The sequence below is a fragment of the Rhinolophus sinicus genome, linkage group LG05, assembly GCF_036562045.2.
Source record: "Rhinolophus sinicus isolate RSC01 linkage group LG05, ASM3656204v1, whole genome shotgun sequence".
NCBI classification, from domain to species: domain Eukaryota; kingdom Metazoa; phylum Chordata; class Mammalia; order Chiroptera; family Rhinolophidae; genus Rhinolophus; species Rhinolophus sinicus.
The window spans coordinates 66,060,799-66,082,543 of record NC_133755.1 but is presented as its reverse complement, the minus strand read 5'-3'; the positions used below and the strand labels follow the sequence as shown (position 1 = coordinate 66,082,543).

Genomic DNA, 21,745 nt, shown 5'->3' with positions numbered 1-21,745 from the left:
TCATTCTGAGGTTGTAACAAAACACGCATTTCAGTCTCTGCTAGTAAATGGTTGCTTGTAATTTTGTTAAAATGCTGTATTGTGAATGGAATCTGTAAAACACCATCACCATACATTATAGGTTGGTTTATCAGTGCTGCCATGTAGAATTTTGTGTTTCATTGGTTTGAGTTTCTCTGGAGATGCTAAGTAACTGTAAACAACTATCTGTAAAAGCATTAATTTGGGGTGTCTTTGAATGAGGCTCCCGGGGAACTGGGCAAAAAAGGTACATCTGAGCAGTAATGGAAAGTGTAACTTGAGAACCAAATGGCAATTTGGTTCGAGAATAAGATCATACACAGGAATCAGGAAACCCTATGGTGCAGAAGCTGTAAAGTTTTGTGAGGTGTAAGACATATCTGTACAAGGAATGAAGAGACATTATTCTTTTGCCTGTTTCCCTAGTTCTTGTAAAATATTAGATGGACATTTTTACCCTTTGTGCCCTTGTATATCTGTACTAATTGGCTCAACAGCATTAGCATTTTCATTTTTTGAAAGAGGCTGGTTCCCCTTAAAAGAGAAAGCGTCTTAACCTACCCAAGGATCACAGTTGCTATTGACAAAGGAATTAAATGAACATGGCAGAACCCTGTTTTTAATGCTGCCTACTAAGGCTGCACAGATGAGTTGCTTGTAAGCTCCCAAATGGGCATTTGAAAACATCCTATGAGATAGTTCAAAGCCCCTTTGGTGAAAGCAACTTCGAAATATGTCTTGGGGGAATTGTAGAAGTCTATTTGCTGACACGGGCGTTACTAGAGTCTGCTTCCGCTTTATTTCTAGCATTCCTATTTCTTGCATGTGTGTTTTAGGTGTGGGTTTTATTGGTCAGTGATTTAAAGGTGTGATTTGAAAGTCATGCATGTCATTTTTCATTTTCCTTTTTCTTACTAGCGGGATCCCTGTGTTGTTCAGGGGGTCTTTGTGGCTTTTTTGGGAAATACGTGGCTGCAGTGCAGTTTAACAACATGAGGCCAGCCACCGTGGACACTGGAAGGCTCTGCCTCAATCCTCTGCTGACTTTTCAGGACTCATTCATTATCATCTGTATTGATACACTTATTACATTTATACTTCTTATTTTAGCACACATTTTTTTAAGTGTTGTTTTACAAGAAAAAAATAGTCTGTCAGGGCATTTGAAGGGTTCTTCAGTTGGACTACAGTAGAATTTCACTCCATTTTCAAATCTTATTGTTGATTTACTATGCCATCCTGCAGGCGGTGATTTTTTTCTCCCAGATGTATGCTGAATGAGGGTTATTAGGAAGGATTTTGTAACAGTCAGGGATGCTGCACAGAAAGTTGGTCTCCATTGTCCAGGGGAGCTCTCCCCCAAAAGCTAGATAAGCTTCGGTGGTAGCACCACTGTAATTCCTTGCTGCTTTGCTTCCGGGTCCCAGGGACACAGTGATGGCTCCCCTTATAGCTTCCTGGTCAGCCAGAGTGCTGCGTACTTAGCTTTCTATTATAGCCCTGGAAAATGGGTATTTTAAAAAAAATTTCCAGTATTTCACTCTCCCCATTTTTATACCTATTATTTGAAGATATGTACAATCTAGGTATTAACATTCTACCTCTACACATCATACTTTTTACAACTTTATTAAGGTATAATTGACATACAATATGTGTATGTACCTATGTAATTGACATACATATGTATACACCCATTAAATTATCCCCATAGCAGTATAATGAATATATATGTTATCCCGCTCTGAAATCCTTCCCTGATGCTGCCTCCTGCCTGCTCCCCATCCTTAGGCAACCACGGATCTGCTTTCTGTCATTTTTAATTAGTTCAGGTTTTCTAGAATTTTATCTAGTTGCAATCATATGCCATGTACTCTTCTATTGAGCTACTTTCACTGAGCATAATTACCTTGGCATTGATGAATGTTGTTTTATGTGTCAGTAGTGATTGTTGAGTAGTATTGCATTATATTGATATAACAAATGGACATTTGGTTTGTTCCCAGTTTTTGGCCATAACAAATAGAGCTGCAAATACAAGTCTGTGTGTGTGTGTGTGCACTTTCATTTCTTTTGGGTAAATACCTAGGATTAGAGTGGCTGATTCATGTGGTGGATACATGTTTAACCTTTGAAGAAACTGTCAAACTGTTTTCCAGAATGGTGGTACCATTTTACATTCCCACCAGCAGTGCATGTGAGTTCCAGTTGCTTTATATTCTTGTCAACACATGGTATTGTCTGTCTAGTGGATATGTAGTATCTTATTATGGTTTTAATTTGCTTTTTCCTAATGATTAGTGGTGTTGATCATCTGGTTATTTACTTACTTGCTATTTAGTGAAGTGTCAGTAAAAAATTGTCAATTTTTTGTTGGGTTGATTATCTATTGTCATTAATTTATAAAAGTCCTTTTTATGGTCTAGCTACAAATTATTTCTCAGATATGTTTTGCAAATATCTTCTAATGTATGGCGTGCCTTTTTATTTTGTATTTTGTTAGTAGTATCTTTTGGCAAGCAAAGACTTTAAATTTTGATGAAGTGTGAATTATTGAAATTATTTTTCATTTATATCATGCTTTTTGTGTTTTATTTAAGAAATCTATGCCAAACCTAAGGCCATTAGATCTGTTTGCTATGTTTTCTACTAGCAGTTTTATAATTTCAGCTTACATTTAAGTTTATGATCTTTTGAATTAACTTTTGTGTAAGGTGTCAGATAAAAGAGATTGTGTGTGTGTCTGTGTGTGTGTGTGCGTGTGTGTGTGTGTGTGTGTATGGGTATCCATTGATTGTTATTTATTAAGATTATCCACTTATCCATTGAGTTGCCTTGTCATCTTAGTGAAAAAGCAATTGGCCATATATGTGTGAGTCTATTTCTGGACTCTATTTTGTTCCGTTGGCCTATTTTCCCATCTTTATGCTAGTATCACTTTGTCTTGATAATTGAAGCTTCATAATAAGTCTTGAAATCAAGTACTCTGAGTCCTTCACTTTGCTTCTTTTCAAAGTTGTTTTGGTTGTCGTAGGTCCTTCACATTTCCATATAAATTTTAGAATTATCTTGTCAGTGTCTATAAAATGTTTATTGGGGTTTTGATTAGAATTATTTTGAATCTATAGGTTAATTTTGGAAGAATTGACTATGAACAATATTGAGCCCTTTGATCCATAAACACAGATTATCTCTCCATTTATTTAGGTCTTTTTACATTTCTCTTAGCAGTATTTTATAATTTACCAGTGTATAAATCTTGCATACCCTTTGTCATATTTATACGTATTTCATATATATATATTTTTCCCCTTCTTCCGCCTCCCGCCACCCCCACTCCCTTTCAAGCTGTTGTTTCTCAGTCTAATTGTGTAGGACACAGCTCCCTGGCCCATGCTGGTATTATGAGCCTTGCGCTACCCCCTTGTACTCCCCCCAGCTGAGGCAGTTGGTCGCTGGCCGCTCACAGCAGCTCCATGGCAGCTCTCCGACTGCTGGCTGCCGCTTAACACTGGCCACCGCCCTGGCAGCTCATGGCAGCCCTCGGCAGCACACAGCAGCCCGCGGCAGCTCACGCCAACCTCCAACTGTTCACACCAAACTCCAGCTGCACACAGCAGCCCAGCTCCAGGGAGAACTGTTGTTCACAATCTTAGCTGTAGAGGGTGCAGCTCACTAGCCCATGTAGGAATCGAACCGGTGACCTTGGTGTTAGGAGCACAGTGCTCCAACCACCTGAGCCACCGGTCCAGCCCTTAATGTGTTTTTAAAATTTGAATTGTGAACTGATTTTCAGCAGGCTTTTACCTGAGGCTTAGTTCTGTGCCTCGGTTGAGGGCATGTCCCTCCAGAGAAGTTCTGTGTTTATTTCTGCCAAGTGTTCTAGGTTATATGACCATCCACACCTTGAAGGCTACTATTCTGTAGAGCCAGATTGTATTTTGATTTCTTATCTTGAGATTAAGGAATCCCAAGGAAGACGTCTTGTGATTATCCTGAGCCTAGGAATGGTTGACAAACTGATTTTATCTCATCTAACCTTTCCACTGAGGCTTTATGTGGAGAGTATTAGTTCTAACACTTGTGTTACAGACATCTCTATGGCCTCAACTTCGAAGTTAAAACACAAGACCCTAGACTACTGTGACGGGCAAACCCCAACCATATCTAACATAACATCGGTTCATAGTCTCATTGCTCTAATTTGACTCCCTTTCAAATTCTAATAAATTTTGCTGTACATTTAAAAGGATGCTTCTTATATTTTATTCAGTATGTCTTAAGTGTATTGTGGTGAGAGGACTTTTAGATTGTCCAGTTTCCACATTGTCGGAAATCATAGCCTGTTTACTTGTTTACTGATTGACTCCATGAGTGTAGGGCCAATACCCCCCAGTTCACCACAGCTTACTCATCACCTAGTGCCTGGTCCATACTAACCACTTAATAAATGTTTGTGGAATGAATGAAATTCTGTTCATTACAGATTTATTTATAACAGTGAAAAACTGAAATGAACCTAAATGTCTAATAATAGGGGAATATTTAAATAAATGATTATATTTACTTAAAAGTAAATGTTTATATGATATTTTCAGCCAGAAAAATGAAGATTTGGAAGGCTGTATTATATGACTGAAAAACATTAAAGATTAAATGTAGGTTGAAAAACATCAGGATTCAATTTTAAATTTATAATATGTTAGTTTTAAAATATGCATAGCAAAAAATTACTGAATAGTGAACACCAAATGCTAATAGTAGCTGACATTACAGTGGTGGGTTGAGGATCCCTCTTTACTCTTTATTCTCTGAACTTCCTATAATGTGCTTTTGTAATGAAAATACTAAAAATAAAAAAATGTATATTAGTGTCCTTGATAGTTTTTATTTTAAATATACTAAAAAGTTGATAAAACATAAAAAGTTCAGAATTAGTTTTATTATTAAAATGTTTACAGACTTTTATATGAAAACACAGAAAAAGATCTTTCTGATACTCAACGACACCTGGCTAAGAAAAAATATGAACTACAGCTTACTCAGGAGAAAATTATGTGCTTGGATGAAAAAATTGGTGAGTTGTTTTTTTTTTTCTTGCTCTTACTTTTTCTTTAAGTCTGGTAGAAAAATGTTCTCTTCAGTTATAACATAGATAAACATTGAAACAGACCCTTAAATTAAAAGTTTATGCATCAGAAATCATGGAAAATGCGTTTTTCTTTAATAGTAATTTTTTTAAACTTAGATTTAGGACCATAAATACTTAGACATGGCTTCATATTTTTCAGTGAAGAAATAGCTAAAGAAAGCAGCCACACTTTGTAAATATATGATGATCACTTTTAAATTTACAAGTTTTTGTATTATATTGTGGTTTGTTCATAGCTCTTGTAATGAAACATATTTTGGTGGAAAGGGTACATATATTTGGCTATATCTATGGTATTACTTGTGTTTATAGCAAAAATTATTTTTGTAAAATGTCCTGTTTATGACCAGTGATCTCTATGAAAATATGGTCATAACTTAATCTTCTTATACAGTAAAGTAAAATTTTGGTCAGGACTATAAAAGCCCATTTTAAACTGAAGGAATATTTTTAGTGTTTGCTATTATGAAGTTCAAAACTGGTATAAATAATTAAATGGGTAGAGATGCTTTATATTTAGATAGGAAATATTAAAAGAGAAATATAAAAGGAAATATTGAAGAACAAATTTTTGGCTATTTTAATTCCAAGTACAAATGTAAGGTAAGCAGTTAAATAAATACGTTTTTATCTCAGAAGAGAAACTAAGTTAAAGTATACGTTTGGGACACATCACCATATAAATGGTATTTTAAAATCATGAAATTACCTAGTGAAAAATATAGAGAATGAGGAGAAGAGGACCCAGGACTGAGTAAGAAGAAGCCATAGAAGTAGGAAGAAAACCCAGAAGTGAGTGTTATTTTGGGAGGCAAGAGGGTAGAACGTTCTAAAAAGGAAGGCATCATCCATTGTCAGATACTTTCAAGAAGCAAAATAAGATGAGAATGTAAAAATACTGATTGGATTTGGTACATTGGAGGTTTTGGTAACACTGACCAAATTTGAATGGAGTGTTGGATGCGGAAGATGGAGTAAGCTGAGGAATGACTGACTGGGAAGTGAGGAAGTGGAGACAGGAGAGAACAGAAGTCTCTTAAGAAGCTTGGCTATTAAGAGTAGAAGAAAAATGTGGTGGTACCTTGAGTGGGATGTGAGATTGAGGATTTTTTAAAACTAGGAGATACTAGAGTTGTTTCAGAGCTATTTTATTTATTTATTTTATACCATGTGGAATGAACTCAGATATCAGAACACCCAAAACATACGGTTTGCCTTAAAGACAGTACTGCCTAGAAAAGGCACATGATGTATTCTCAAATACCACATAAGTCATCCTCTCAGCATATAGTATTACCTCTTGGCACTTCACTGGGTGGCCGTTGGCAGGGATTTGCCTAGAGGACTGGTCTAGCAGAGCTTCCCCTGTACAGCTCTAGACCAGTGCTTCTGGGACTTTGATGCGTGTCAGAATCACCTGGAGATTTAGTAGAGCTCTGGGGATTAGGCTTCTGGAGTAGGAGCTGGCCAGGGCTTTTGTGTCTTTACCAGTTTCTTCCAGTGGTTCTTAAAAGCTTCCTTGTACATTAGAATCACGTGGGAGGGATGCTTGTTAAGGCATAATTACTCTGCCCACTCAGGGTTTCTAATTCAGTAGATCTTGGGTTCCCAGATGCTGCTGATGGTGCTGGTTGAGAAACCACAGTTTAAAAACCGCTGTTGTCTGCCAGTCACTCAGCCTTCAGCATTGATATTGCCAGTGTCCTCACAAATCAAATCAGACTTCTGGGATGTTCCCCCCCCCCCAGGAATTTTTATACTACTACTATAGAAAAAACCAGAATATTAAAAAACATTTGACTCTAAAGATGACTTAATTGAATATTTTATTAAGATCAGTTATTTACCAACTTATATACAACAGTGATTCTGGGCTAGAGGGAGGGGAAATGAGAAGGGGAGATGGTATTTTAATATTCCACCACTTAATCCACCCACCCTCTCTTCCCCCACCGCACATGTAAATCTACTTTGAGAACTTGTGATATAGAGCTTTCCTTGGATGTTCTCACTCAAATGTGTTAATTGTGCTTTTACATTTATGAGTCATTTAGAATTTCATGATTCATCCTAGTTTTTAATCGCTAACAACAAAACCATTTAAAAAAAATTTGGGATACAGTGCTTATTTTCAGTCATCAAATGTAATATAGGAGAACTTAGTTTGAAAAGTATTGTAATCTACTTGAACTGAGAAAAAAATTACCTAGATTAAAACAATGCCTTTATGATTACATATTTAGATAATTTTACAAGGCAAAGTATTGCCCAGCGAGAAGAAATCAGCATTCTTGGTGCAACCCTCAACGATCTGGCTAAAGAAAAGGAATGCCTACAAGCGTGTTTGGATAAAAAATCTGAGAATATTGCATCCCTTGGAGAGAGTTTGGCAATGAAAGTATGTTCTGAGAACTGTGGCTTAAGAGAGATGTTTGCACTTGAATCTGAATAAATAGGATTTTTTTCAATGTTTTTCTAGAGAGCTGAAACTTTAAAATCTGATTTTGAAATATTTCAAGACAGTCTTAAGAAATACATGTTCAAATCCATTAGCTAATATTTTTAAATTGATTTTTCTCTCATCAATTCGTGATTAACATTCATTACCAATAACTAATTCAAATATCAAAATATGAAGCATGAGATAATACAGCAGTGAGACTGATTTCTTTTTAAAAGCACAGCAGAACTTACATTTTCAGGTAGCCACCTTGGGAGGCAATGTTTATTCCATTAGAAACTACCTTTGTAATTGTGTTCAGAAGTAGGAACGCAGTTTTACCTTAGCCTTTGAGACTAGATCAGATTGAGTTGGTGAGTAAAGCTGGATGATAATCTCCATCCCTCATTTTCTGTTATTCAAACAACAACATAAAATGTGTTGCCCCAAAGCAGGGAAATGTTGATACCCTTTTCTAGCTCGTAAACTGGTTCTCAAGGCAATTCCTGAACTGTTCTCCACAAATGTCTTAAGCAAAAGCAGCATCATGGGAATCAGGCCTTGCCTCTCTGAGGGAACTAGTTCATTCCTTTATCCACCCATCCAGTCAACCAATATTTATTGACACGTAGCAGGTATTATGTTAGCCACTGAGGAGGGGTGGGCAAGCTTTCCAAAGGCAACAGTATAATTGGGAGAAAGATAAATAAAGATGCTATTATGATAGAAAGTGCAAAGTGCCTTAATGATGTCTACACAATGAGCGATTGGAGTTTGGCAGAAACACACCTACTTTAGCCTGAGTGTTGGATTAGGAGAGGAAGAAGATCTGAAAAGCTTTCCAGGGGGTAATGGTGCCTGGACCACCCTGAAAGATGGCTAGGAATTAGCCAGGAAAAGATTTAGAGAAAGGGGACAATGAGAGAAAAGGGGGTCCAGACAGGCAGAACAGTTTATATGAAAGCCCAGTGGCTTTCATAAGAGAATTTTATGAGCTTTCTTGATAGATTAGTATGTCCAGAGAATAGATTGCAAAGAGGTGAGTATGGGGACAGGGACAGGAGTATGGGGACAAAAGATGAGATGAGCTAGATAAGCAGCAAATCATAAAAATATATGGGTGTTGAGTTTAGATTCTGTCATCATGGATATAGAGGCTCATTGAAATAATGTAAATGAAATATTTATATCTTTATATTAAAACAAATATTTTGGTCCTTGTTAATCCATGTAAAAAATGGATTATAAGGAAGTGGGAATAGTGACAAGGACACTAGTTAGGAGAAAATGGTGAGAACTGTGTTAGGGCAGTGGCAGTATCCGTGAGAGAAATAGATCTGTTAAGGAAATAAGATTGACAAGATGTGCTTTCTGACTTAGGAACCGCATGAATAGTTGCTATGCACGAAGTAGGAAACACAGGAAATAGAACAGGCTTAGAGAGGAAGATTATTGACATGTCTTTGGGACGTGTAGTTGAAATATTCATACACTTTTGGATTTTTAGGTGTGGAGAGAAAATTGAAATTAGTAGATTGGGGAATCATGAGCATAACTGACGTGTCAATTTGCACGAGATAGCACATTTTGGTTTCCTTGTTGGAAAGCCTTACAAGGTAGTTATACCTTAACATTTTTGAAATTTTATGGGTTTTTGGAGGATGGAATTTTGCTTTTCATTATATTCAAACCACTTTTTGAATATTTAAACATGCTTTTCTTTAAAAGCACTAACATTTGGAAAAAAATTATTCAGATCTTTCGGAATCTCATTTCCCTCTGCTATATCTAACACTTCGCATTTTCTCCGTTCCGCTAACTGTACCAACATTATCTTTTCCTTCAGAAGGAATATGGAGTTGCAAGTCCATTTCAAAATCAAGAACTTCATATAAGATTATAAACATAAATGCATTCATCCTCTGAAGGGAAAATAACTTTTAAAAACAGTTTTAGACAGTCGAAAGAATAAATGTGCTCAACAGTGATATTCCGGAGCTGAATTTACACATACCCTACAGTGAAAAGCTGTAGTTTTACAGTCTGATTTGGAGATTACAGAAATAGATTCCCATGGAAATGTCTGTACAATAGCAAATAAGGTGAAATTGCTTCTGGTAATCATAGTTTAAAAAGATGTCCTATTACTTGCTAGCAGTTAAAGTTAGGAAACTCAAAAGTAAGTTCACAGATTTTTGAGTAATAAAAGCCAGAATTATTTGTGTAAAATTTTAGTTTCTTTTTCCTAAGTAGATTTATGACCATCCTGTCCAGATTGAATTTTTAACAATTAGCACGAATCTGCCTCTGGTTGGACAAACATACTGAGGTTGTACAAAAAATATTAAATTGATAATGATGGCATACACTTTAACCATTTGAGAATTAGTGGTATGAGGGCACTATTAAGAGAAAATAGGGCTAAGAGAACATATTATTGGATTCTACCTAATGCTTTTGTTGCCCTGGATACTTTACAATGTTTTTAGAGAAACTTAATTTCAAGATGAATTTCTATGGCTAAAGAAAAGTCCTTTTTAGGCTTGTAAAACATATTTAAAGCTTAACAAAGTAATGGCTTTCAGAAACACTAAGTCAATTCATTTTTTAGAATTTATTTTAAAAGAAATTATATTTCAGAAGCATGTGGAAACATTCTATTTTAAGCAGCGTTTTGTCTTTGTGTTTTTCCTCTTTTGGCTTGTGCTTCTTAAAGGGGTTTAACTGTTTTGCTAATAGATATTTTAACCATGCTCTAGTATTGATTACTGCCAGATGAGGACTCTGCACCAGTCTGCCAGAAAGCAGAATGGGAAAGAAATAAAGGAAGATTAAACACACACACACACACACCCTAACTCTGTCTCTAATGAACAGGAACAGAACTGGTTGGGAAATATAGGTTTAGTTTTTCATCTTGTTAATTGGTTACCAAGGATTTGAGAATTCAAAGGGCAAAGAGAACTCTTTTTTAGGGCTAATGTTAGTGTAAGTATGTGGTTATAGTATCTGTAACTACCTCAGATCAGTGAGAGTTTTAAAAGGAAGGAGGTGTGGGAATGGTATAAGTGGCATTAAGATATTCACACCCATTTCAACCTGACTGACTCCATTCATTCTACTCCCACACAAGACCATTAAAAAGGGAAAACATCAAGTTTCATTTTTTTATTCCTTTGCTCTAGGCCTATTGCTCACCTCTTTATTAACTCACACCTAAACTTAATCGTGTACTTTTATAAGTAACTCCATTTTAGCAGCTTTTTGAAGATGCTACTGATGACTAATATAAATAATATACTTGATCAAAGTTATTGTTCTTAAGAACTAAATTTAGTTTTACATGAGTTGCTTTCCTGTGTTTTATAGCATGAAGTGAGGAAGTGAATCAGTCCTATTGCCAGTATAGAACCCTCAGTGCCGAACCATTGGTTTGCCTCCAAATACAGAGTGCTTTTGGGGTTCATGTGTGGCAGGGTAACTGCACAAAACACCTCTTCACAGAGCACTTGACATATTGATCTCATGTCAATATGCCTAAATGTAGTCTTTACTTGAATAACCATAATCTATTGTTTTTATCCAGTACAAATATTCACATTGATATATTAAGCTTTATTTTAACGTGTAGAAAAGAATGGAGAATACATGTTTAAACCCAAATAGAAATCAAAAAGGGAGGGGGGAAATATCTTTTTGCTCATTCAGTTTTAACAGAAGTAACAGTTTAAGATAATTTTTTATTTAACACTTACATTGCTTTTCAAGGAAAAGACCATTTCAGGCATGAAGAATATCATTGCTGAGATGGAACAGGCATCAAGGTAAATCATTCAATAAGAATTTGTGCACTTATTAAGGGCAAAGTAGTAAGTTAGGTACAAAGATAGTAAGAAACAAGGGGTTTAGTGTTACGTGTAAGGTGATAACTTTCTAATATTGAAAGAAGGCCTAAGTCTGCGTAGGGAAGTAAAAGAAGCTATTGTGTTCGTCAAGTAAAGGAAAGGGAAGGGCATTCAAAGTAGAAAGGATAGTAAAGAATCACAAAGAACCACAGGTCATGTTCAAGAGCCTCTTGAGTGACAAGTAGGTGAGTGTGTTGGAACCCAAAGTGGAAGAGAAGACATGAAGGGAGGGAAGGCTGAACAGGCAGGTGGAGGCCTGCGTAACAGACAAATGAGTCTTGATTTTATCTTTGGGGCAATAAGAAATCATTAAAGAATTTGGAGGAGATTTTTGTGTTCAAAAGATTACCCAGGTTGTAGAATGCTGATAGATTGGGTTTGGGGAGTTGAGGGACAGGAGTGAGCTGCTTGTGATGGAGAAAACATAGGAATATTGGCTGGGGATGAATATTGGACATGTAAAAAGAATGTGGAAAAACATGATTTTCCTCTGAATTTGAAGAGCCTTTGACACCTTCTTGTAGATACGTCTAGTAAGCAGTTAAATAAGAGTGAAGTGTAAGGAAGAGACCAAGGCTGCAGATAATGATTGTAGAGTCGTCAGATGGGGTTGGGACATGGATATGAATAGGATTCGTCTGAAAGAAGGGGTAGAGTGTGAAGAATCAGGAGGCTAAGAGGTAAGCCCTCAGAACCGTTAAGTTTTAAGAGGGCAGACGAAGAAGAACCTGAAAAGGAGACTAAGCCGTGGCAGCTAGAGGTAGGATGAAGACTCTCTTATGTCTGAGTGTCAGAAGTTTTGAAATACTTAGCTAATGAATTAAGTCAGACAGAAAAAGTGAAAAACCATATGACTTCACTCATATGTGGGATATAAAACTGAAAGCAACAAAGGAATAAGACAAAGAAACAAAAACTCATAGACACAGACAACAATTTAGTTGTTTAGTGGTTACCAGAGGAGATGGGAGATGGTAGAAGAGGGTAAAGGGGGTCAAATATATGGTGATGGAAGGAGAACTGGGTGGTGAACGCATAATGCAATATATAGATGATGTATTATAGAATTGTACACTTGAAACTTATGTAGTTTTGTTGACCATTGTCACCCTGATAAATTTTAACTAAAAAAGGAAATACTTAGTTAATCATTGACTATTGTGTATATTTAGCATCCTTTTTCATAGTGAAATGTTGGCAACATAGAGAAACTCTAATCACTATCTTTGCAGTATTTATTCCTATACATTTAAATGTGTTTAAAACTTCTTCAGATGTTTTCACGTTAACTGTCCATTTTCTGTCTTGTGAGAATTTGTTATTCTGTTTCAGTAAAATGTTTCTTATTATGTACCATTTGATTTGTGGAATAGACAGTCTACTGAAGCACTAATTATGTGTGAACAAGACATCTCCAGAATGCGTCGGCAATTGGATGAAACAAATGATGAGCTAGCTCAAATTGCTAGGGAAAGAGACATATTGGCTCATGAGAATGACACTCTCCAAGATCAGTTTTCTAAAGCTAAACAGGAAAACCAGGTATATTTGTTCCTAGAATCTTTTTCTCCAAAAAAAAATATATATTTCTTCTGAGGCACGGCCTTCCTTTCATTTTGTAGAAAAGCTCAGGCTTTGGAACGAGCCAGTTTTTACCTTTATCACACTGTATATGCTACATAATTTCTAAGTGAAATTCTCAGACATAAAGTATGAAATATTAAAGGAAAGAGGGAACAGTGAATATAATAGATTTGCATTAAACCTTAGAAGTACTTCCTTACTTAAGGATAAATATTTGAATAAATCAACAAAGATAAAAACCTTCAGAAATTTTGAAGAAAAGGATAGATTTATTTGATGGAATATTATTCTGTTTAAGTATGAGTGTATGGTTTATGCCACATTGTTTTTAGTCCTCTTTAGCACTTTTTAGATTCTTTTCAGGAAAATTTATAATTACTTCCTCTCTAAGCCAATGTATTGTAACTTAATCTACAGTTCTCATTTCCAATATCATTATTTTAATTCAAACATTACAAAATTCTATTTGGAAGGGTTTTCCCCACTTAAAATTCTTCACTCTAAATGATTTCCCCCACTTTACTATCACTCTCAATGTGTTTAGTTTGCATTATAAAAATCTGTGTTTTTAACTATTAAATACTTTGATTTACATAAACAGATATAAAGATGTAGCATTTTGTTAATTATAAAAATAAAAGTTGCCTGAGATGTTAAAATACTTTCTTCAAAAGTTAATGAATAATGGGACTCTAGAACAGAAAGGGACATTACATAAAAATGAAAGAAACCTGAGTAAAATATGAACTTTAGTTAATAATTATATCAATATTGGTTCATTAATCGTGATAAGTGTATCATACACATGTAAGATATTAATAACAGAGGAAACTGAGCGTAGGGTATATCGGGACTTGCTGTACTATTTCACAGCCTTTCTGTAAATCTAAAATTATTCTAAAATAAAGTTTATTTTTTAAAAGATCTAATGAATAGTAATACAAACAAAATATGTGAATTTACAATTTTTTGGCTAAAGATAAATGTAACATATTTATGAAAAACTAGATTAAAAACTCTCATGTTTACCACCTAGAGTTATCCACTGTTAGCATATTTTTTATTGATTTTCAATGTACTTAAAAAAATTTTATACTATGTTTTAACATGAACTTTTTAACGTAAACAGGATAAAACCACACACCCCTTTATATCATGCTTTTTTCTATATGAGAAGGCAATTTAGAGTATTGAAGACTCACATGAGTTTGAATCCTCTGCCTGGCTGTGTGAAAATATAACTTCTCTGAATCTCAGTTAATCATCTGTAAAAATGGAGAGTAAATGAGACTGTGCCTAGAAAGCATATCATTGTCTAGCATAATCACTCGATAAATATTTTGTAGCTATTATTGGTTTACTGTAACATTATAAGCCCTTCCCTGCTTTGTTAATGATTCATAAACATTCTTTTTATAATAAGAAGAGAAATGGTGTTACAACAATTTACATATGTTCAAGAGTAGTTTTTCCCTTCGTTTGGGGCGTAGGCCTATGTGGACCTCAGATTAAGAACACATAGAAGAATTGGAAAACAGAAACCTTAAAAAACATTTCACCCTCAATACAACTTTTAACAAATTGGGATGAGGTATTTTTAGTGTTTTATCCTGATTTTTTTCACTAAATATAGATGAACATTTTCCTCTATTATTAAAAAATATTCCAAATATTTATCATAGATGCATAATGTTCTATGTGGTTATACCATTATGTGTAGTTACTATTATTTACTGCCTCATTCACTTGCTGTGGATATTGTCATTATAACAAATAATGCCTTAATGAACATTCTTTTTCATTAAACTTTACTACATTTAATTTCAAATTGAATCAAAGCTTATGAAATTTCTTTTTAATTAATAAAAAACATTTTAAGTGGACTTTACAAATATAGTGAATACCCATGTATCCATCTCCCACCTTCAACAAAAAGCAGCATATTTGTTTTTCTTGTTTTTGTGAGTATTCAAAAATGTCTCTTGATATATTACCAGATAGCAGATCACAGGTTTCTTCTTGAAAATTTACGTCTAGTCCAGCCATACATGGAAGTGGTTATCCATTGCCATGATGGAATAGCTTTAAATCTTTGCTAATTTGATAGGCAAAGTAGTACTTCATTGTTTTAATTAGCATTCCTTTGATTACTAATAAATTTTTAACTTTTTAAAGTATTATCCACTGTGCTTCCTTTTTGTGAATTGTCTGTTTGTGTTTTTTTGCCCATTTACTGTTTGGACTCATATTTTTCTCACTTTTTATATGAGCTTTATATATTAGGTATATTACCTTTTATTTCTCATATACTTATAAATATTTTAAAATGTACTTATGGTGTTTTTGACATAGAGCAATTTTTTTTTATTTTTTGTAGTCAAGTCTAGCTATCTTTTTCCCTTAGGTATTGTCTAAAAAATTGAACGATACTCACAATGAACTTAATGACATAAAACAGAAGGTCCAAGATACTAATTTGGAGGTTAACAAGCTGAAGAATATATTAAAGTCTGAAGTACGTATATATTTTTTCCTTTTTGCTCATGATACCTAAGAGTTTTCACTAAAGTTATTGATCAGTTCCACTCGTAGGGAGAGCTGAATCAGTCTTCCTTTAATGCATAGCATATTTTAGTGTTGACAATGATTGGTTAACTATCTATTTAGACCATCACCAATGTCCGGAAAGGTAACTCAAGAATATGCCCCTTTTAGTTTGCCACTCAGCTGTTCTATAGAAGATAAGTGGGATCCTCCCACCTGAATAAAGGGCCAGGGGTCAGAATCAACTTGGGCTCATTAATATTTGAAAATGGTAGACATTTCAAGTACAAACCTTTGACAAAAGCGGCTCCACCTAATGGTGTAGCAGATCAGAATGGATCACCCTGTTGGGGGGCCATCTATTTCCTAGGACCAGAAGGCAAGTGGCTCTCCTCTGCCCTTCTCTGTTAGGAACCATTTGGGCACATGGGTGTGACATCAGATGATTCCAAGTAAACTTGGGTACATGTGTGGCAATTCTGGAATAAACAGCTTGACCAAGGATATTAAGTATGTCCATTTAGTAAAATGTTGTCTAAAATAGTGTAGTTGGGTTGATTAAAATAGTATGGTTGGACTATAATAGGTTTAGTGTTACCTACTTACCATTGAAACCATGACTAGGAACTCCCCCCAAAACTGTTTTCCTTATTTTATTTAGCATATCATTTAACAGCAGTCCAGAAACATATATTGAGCACTTATTGACTGTTTAGGACTGAGAGATAAGAGATTCTAGGGACTCCTAAATTGTAGTGCTTGCTTTCAGGCAGTAAGCCAGCAACAGCCTTACGTTGACAAAGCACGCAGTTTCCTCCACGTCTTGATTTTAAGGTGCCAGCAATGTAAAGCCATGAATGGACAGAAGTTCTGGAGTCAGATTGGTCTGACTCCTCTTCTCCCTAATGGCATGGACTTACATAGGCCACACAATCTCCCCGAGTCTCAGTGTCCTGTCTGTGATTGTAAATGCGCCAAACCCAAGTAAGTCAGATAGACCTAGCACAGTGAGCCATTTAAGTCTGTCCTGGGATAGGGCAGAACAGAAATAAATGGAAATCTGAACCACATTTAGCAGAGTCAACTTTCAGTCAATGTTAGACAGTTTCCTTTTTCTCTCTAGCCTGTCACATTCCTTTTAGATTCTGGAATTGTGTTTTCAGACATCGCACATCAAGCATCCCTCAGTTTTTAGCATCCTCGTATGAGTTCCTTTATGAGATCTCACCTCACAACATAGCTGGATGGATGCTGGCACTCCTGTGAGAGAACAAACCATGGGTCCAGTTTGGTAGGGAGGTCCGTTAGAATTGTCGAGTACTTCATTCATTTAGCATGCAGTATGCTAGGTGCAGAGGTGCCAGAGATGAAAAACTGAGAGGACATAGAATGGCACCGCAGACACTGGGGACAACCGGAGCGAAAGTGTTGTGGGGCGGGGAGGAAGTAGGACCTGTAGCTAGAGTGGCGTGTGAGGACCGAGAGCTAAGAAGGACTTGCTTCAGGAAGCTTTTGTTACAACATAAGCACAGAAGTTATTTTTTAAAAGCCCTCTTAGAAAGATCATTCTGGAGATGTTGGGAAGAATAAATCAGAAGGGTAACAAAATCAGAGGGAGCAAGAGCGATCGGGAGAGGCTGTATCCATACATACTTCAGTCAAGGACAGAGGATTCCAGTTGAGGCAGCAAGCTTTATGGTCGTGGACTGTTGTAATGAGCCAAGTGGACCACCAGAGGGCGTTATGGGTTACAGGGGTCGGGGCGGCACCAAAAAGGTAGAGCTGTTTGTTGAAAGGGGGATTGGAGAACACCAGGGAGCAGTTCACTTTCTTTATGATGTTACCTGCCTTGGGCCCCACACTGCTCTGGCTGCTTTGGACGGGTACAAAAAAGGGTAAAGCACAGTTTCTGGTTGCCACAAGGGGGGGTGCTAGGTGGTTGGAGAGCAGGAGAGACGTCTTATGGCAATTCTTTTTCACCACATAAACTTGGAACCTCTATTACCTAGTCACAAAATTAAATTTAATATGAAAAAATGGTTCCTATCTTTGAGGAATCCAAGGTGTTATTGGGGAGGCTGTACACCCACACCTACCTACATAAAGCTGTAAGGCAGTTTTAAGAGAATGACAGACAAGCAGTGCTACAGAAAATTAAAGAGGGTAAAGATTAACGTGGGTGAAATTCAGTGTATGTATGTCATACCGTGTACCTCCCAAGTACACACTCTGTACACAATTGTTATTTTTAGTACAGTAATGGAAAACACACATCAGATTCTTACTGGCATATTTGGAATATCTGAATCTTGAAAGCCAGTACAGTAGTTTAGTAAGTTCACTTGCTAACTAGCAGACTTAGCTGAGATCTTTCACATTAATCAAGTTGCCATCAGACCACAAGATGGCGATATTAACTGAATTTCAGCTAGTCTCAAGCTTCATATTTGTGAGAATTTAAATCTGGTTTGAAAGCCTTACAGGATGAGACGTTATTTATTGCAATTTGGTCATTTTATTTAGCCCAGTGTTTCTGATAGGGAAATGCACTGTTTATTAACAGGTAGGATAGAAAGAGATCTAATGCCTTTAAGTTAATTACCAAAATTATAAATGATTTTTAAAGAATTAATTGGCCAAACCACACTAAAATATGTTTTTAAATATAGCCTCGTAATGATCACTCAATACAGTATATTATTTGTGGAGCTGATTGTTTTCCTCTAGAAATAAGGTCATACTTTAGTCAATCATTCATGTTAGAACATTTAAGGTTTTAAAAATGTGGTTCTATATTATATGCCCAATGTATACATAAATGTATATTTATGAATAGTGTTTATTGCCATAAGTTTGATATTTTACTTCTGAGCAATTTCAGGCAAGTCATTAGAACAGTAAGTAAAGTGAATCATAGAATAGTCCATGATGGAGAAAATTAAGGCTGGGGCTCTGAATTATCCCAGTCCCTTTTGTTAATTACAGAATTACCAATTTTCTAAACTGAGAGTATAGGTGGGATCCCTCAAGGTTATGTTGCAAATGATTCTTGTGGCAAGTAAATGCCCCATCACCTGGCAAACAATGAATGTTTAGTCATATGGTGACCATTTCACATCTTTTAAAGTAATACCTAAGACTTGCTTTTCAGGAATCTGAGAACCGGCAAATGATGGACCAACTCCGAAAAGCCAATGAAGATGCTGAAAACTGGGAAAATAAGGCTCGGCAAGCAGAGGCAGATAACAATACCCTCAAATTAGAACTTATCACTGCTGAGGCAGACAATAACCGGTTAAAAGAAAAGGTAGATTCTCTCAATAGAGAGGTTGAGCAGGTAAGTTTGGGAAAATGTGCTTGTGGTACATTCTGCATCATATTTAAAAGAGTTTTGTTTGGCTTTCCATCAATTAAATTTATAAACAAACTCTTAAATCATTTAAATATACTGTGAATTGTAACCTGAGAACTGTCCTTCTTACACCCATCCTTGTTCTCCTCTAGTCTATTCCCTACCCTCCAACTAGAATAATCTGTAGTACTTTTTAATATGAAGAACTATTTCAAACATAGCCCCAAAAAGGGCAAAACAAGGTAATATAAAACACATACTTATGCAGCCTCCCAGGTTTAAGGATGCTAACATTTTGGCATATTTGTGTCAAGTCTCTCTTCATTTAAAACAAAACATTACAAAATACAACACCTCATCCTTTCTCCTCCTCCCTCCCACAATGGTTGGTGTGTATAACTTTCAAGTCAGTTGTATAACTCTTTTGCATATGTTTATACTTTTTCTACATATCTATCACCCACAGATGTATAATGTCTTTTTGTGTGCTTTCAGTTTTTTAAAAAGTGATAGTATACTATAGATATCCATGTGCAACTTGCAGTTTTTGCTCAATATTATACGTTTGAAATTTATCTATTTTGATATGTATAGTGTACATCTAAACAGTTGCATCTATATTCATTACATAAATATTTTCTTTTAAAAATTCTCATATGGAAGGAAATTTAATTGTCTTCATTTTTTCTATAATAAAAAGGTGCAACAAACATCTTTTTATGTTTCTCTTTGGGTGTATATTTCTCTAGGTTTATGCCTGGAAGTGAAATAACTGGATCTAAGATATGTACAATTTTAACTCTTCTCAGTATTGTCACTTGCTCTCTAAAGTTTTACTCTTCCACCAGAAAACATGGAGTTATCATTTTCTTAAATACAAATCAATACTTGATATTATTAGACATTTAAGTTTTTTTCATACTTTTTTGTAGTGTGTTTCTTTGATTACAAATTAAATTGAGGATCTTTCATGCTTCTTAGCCATTCAGGATTTCTTTTCTATGAATTTTCTCAAACGAATTTTTGTAAACTCTATTTTCCTATTGGGTTATTTATCTTTTTCATATTGATTTATAGGAATTATCTATGTAGTTTTGATGATAATCCTTTTGAAGATGTTTACATTTATCTTCTTAAATGTGGCTTCTCTTTTCACTATGTTTGCAAAATAAACAGAAGTTTTAAATTCTGAAACTGTTAGAATTATTGTCAACCTTTTCCCTCATGGTTTATGCTTTTATGTCTTCTTTAAGAAATCTTTTACTATCCCAAGACCAGAAAGATATTTTCTTGTATTTTCACTTAAAAGTTCTTCTAAAAGTATGTGAAAATTTGCCCTTCACATTTAGATCTTTAATTTATTGATTGATTTTGTGTGTAGTTTTAAATAGAGATGTAATTTTATATTTTTGTGGATGGCGGTAATCCACCTTTCTTTCTTCGTTGAATTATAAGCCTACTTTGTCACAAAAATAAATTCCCATGCATTCTGTTCCATTGGTCTGTTTATCTGTCTGCTTACCAACAATTCACTCTTGGAGCTTCTATAGTTTTATGGTAAGTCTTGGTATCTGGGAGGATTCACGTTCCCCAAAATTGTTTTCACTATACATTGCCCTTATTAAACTCTCTCAAATGAATTGATCACATTCCATGATTTAACATCTTTCTTCTTTTATATGCGTTGAAGACTGGAAATTTCTCTCTAAATATTTCTTTGGCTGTATCCTACAAGTTTTGAGGTAATACTTTTATTGCCATTCAGTTCTAAAGATCACCTAATTCAATTATTGTTTATTTTTGATCCCTGAAGTTATTTTTTAAATTTTCAATGTATAGGGGACTTGAGGTTATTATTCTATTTTTTATTTCTAATTTTGTTATGTATTATAAGATAAAATGGCTTATGTGGCATTAACTCTTTGAATCTATTAAAACTTGCTTGGTGGCAGTGTACACAATATTTGATAATACTCCAAATGAGCTTGAAAAATACATGTATTCACTTACTGTTGTGTGTGTGTGTATTATATGAAATATATTCATATAAGATATATTTACATATGCATGTGATTAGGCTTGTTAATAGTGTCATTCAATTCTTATAAATCCTTACTATGTTTGTATTCTTGATCTTTCAATTACTAAAAGAAATGTGTTAAGATCTTCTTTTGTAATTGTGAATTGGTCTTTTTCTGAATGATTTTCTCAGTTTTTGCTTTATTTTTGAGACTATTATTAGTTTCATACCAGTTCAGTATTTTATATATTTCTAATGAAAATGTTCTATCTTTGTGTAATGACTCACTTGAATAACTAGCACTTTTTACTTAAAAGTGTGTTTTATGTATTAATGTGCCTATCTAGTTTGTTTATTGTTTACGAACTGCTGGTATATCTAATTTTTAAATCAACTGTATTGAAGTATAATTTACATGCAATAAAAGCACTCATTTTAAGAGTGTGAGCTGACGAGTTTTGACAAATGAATACACTGGCACAACCATCGCTATAATCAAGCTGTGGGACATTCCATCACCTGCCTAACATCCCCTCAAGCCCTTTTGCAGTCAATCCATCCCAACCCCGAGGCAACTACTGATTTGCTTTGTGTTACTATGGATTAGATTTGCTTTCTCTAGAATTTCATATAAATGGAATCACACAGTAAGTACTCACTGTGTCTTGGCTTCTTTCACTCAGCAGAATGATTTCAATGTTCATTTGTGCTGTTTTGTGTTAGTTCA

The 21,745-nt window shown here is 35.2% G+C and overlaps 1 protein-coding gene across 10 annotated transcripts in view; it reads left to right on the top strand.

Moving 5' to 3' along the window:
• Positions 1 to 21,745, top strand: part of TSGA10 (testis specific 10) — a 106,716-nt gene that overhangs the window by 53,724 nt on the left and 31,247 nt on the right. For 9 of the 10 annotated variants that reach the window (XM_019753883.2, XM_019753887.2, XM_074332359.1 and 6 more), the window contains 6 exons: positions 4,983 to 5,098; positions 7,417 to 7,571; positions 11,382 to 11,437; positions 12,892 to 13,060; positions 15,507 to 15,617; positions 18,798 to 18,983. In XM_019753883.2, the coding sequence (XP_019609442.1) occupies positions 4,983 to 5,098; positions 7,417 to 7,571; positions 11,382 to 11,437; positions 12,892 to 13,060; positions 15,507 to 15,617; positions 18,798 to 18,983 (793 nt within the window). Of the gene's footprint in view, positions 1 to 4,982; positions 5,099 to 7,416; positions 7,572 to 11,381; positions 11,438 to 12,891; positions 13,061 to 15,506; positions 15,618 to 18,797; positions 21,623 to 21,745 lie in introns of those variants that run through there. The other variant, XM_019753892.2, reaches the window with a different exon arrangement.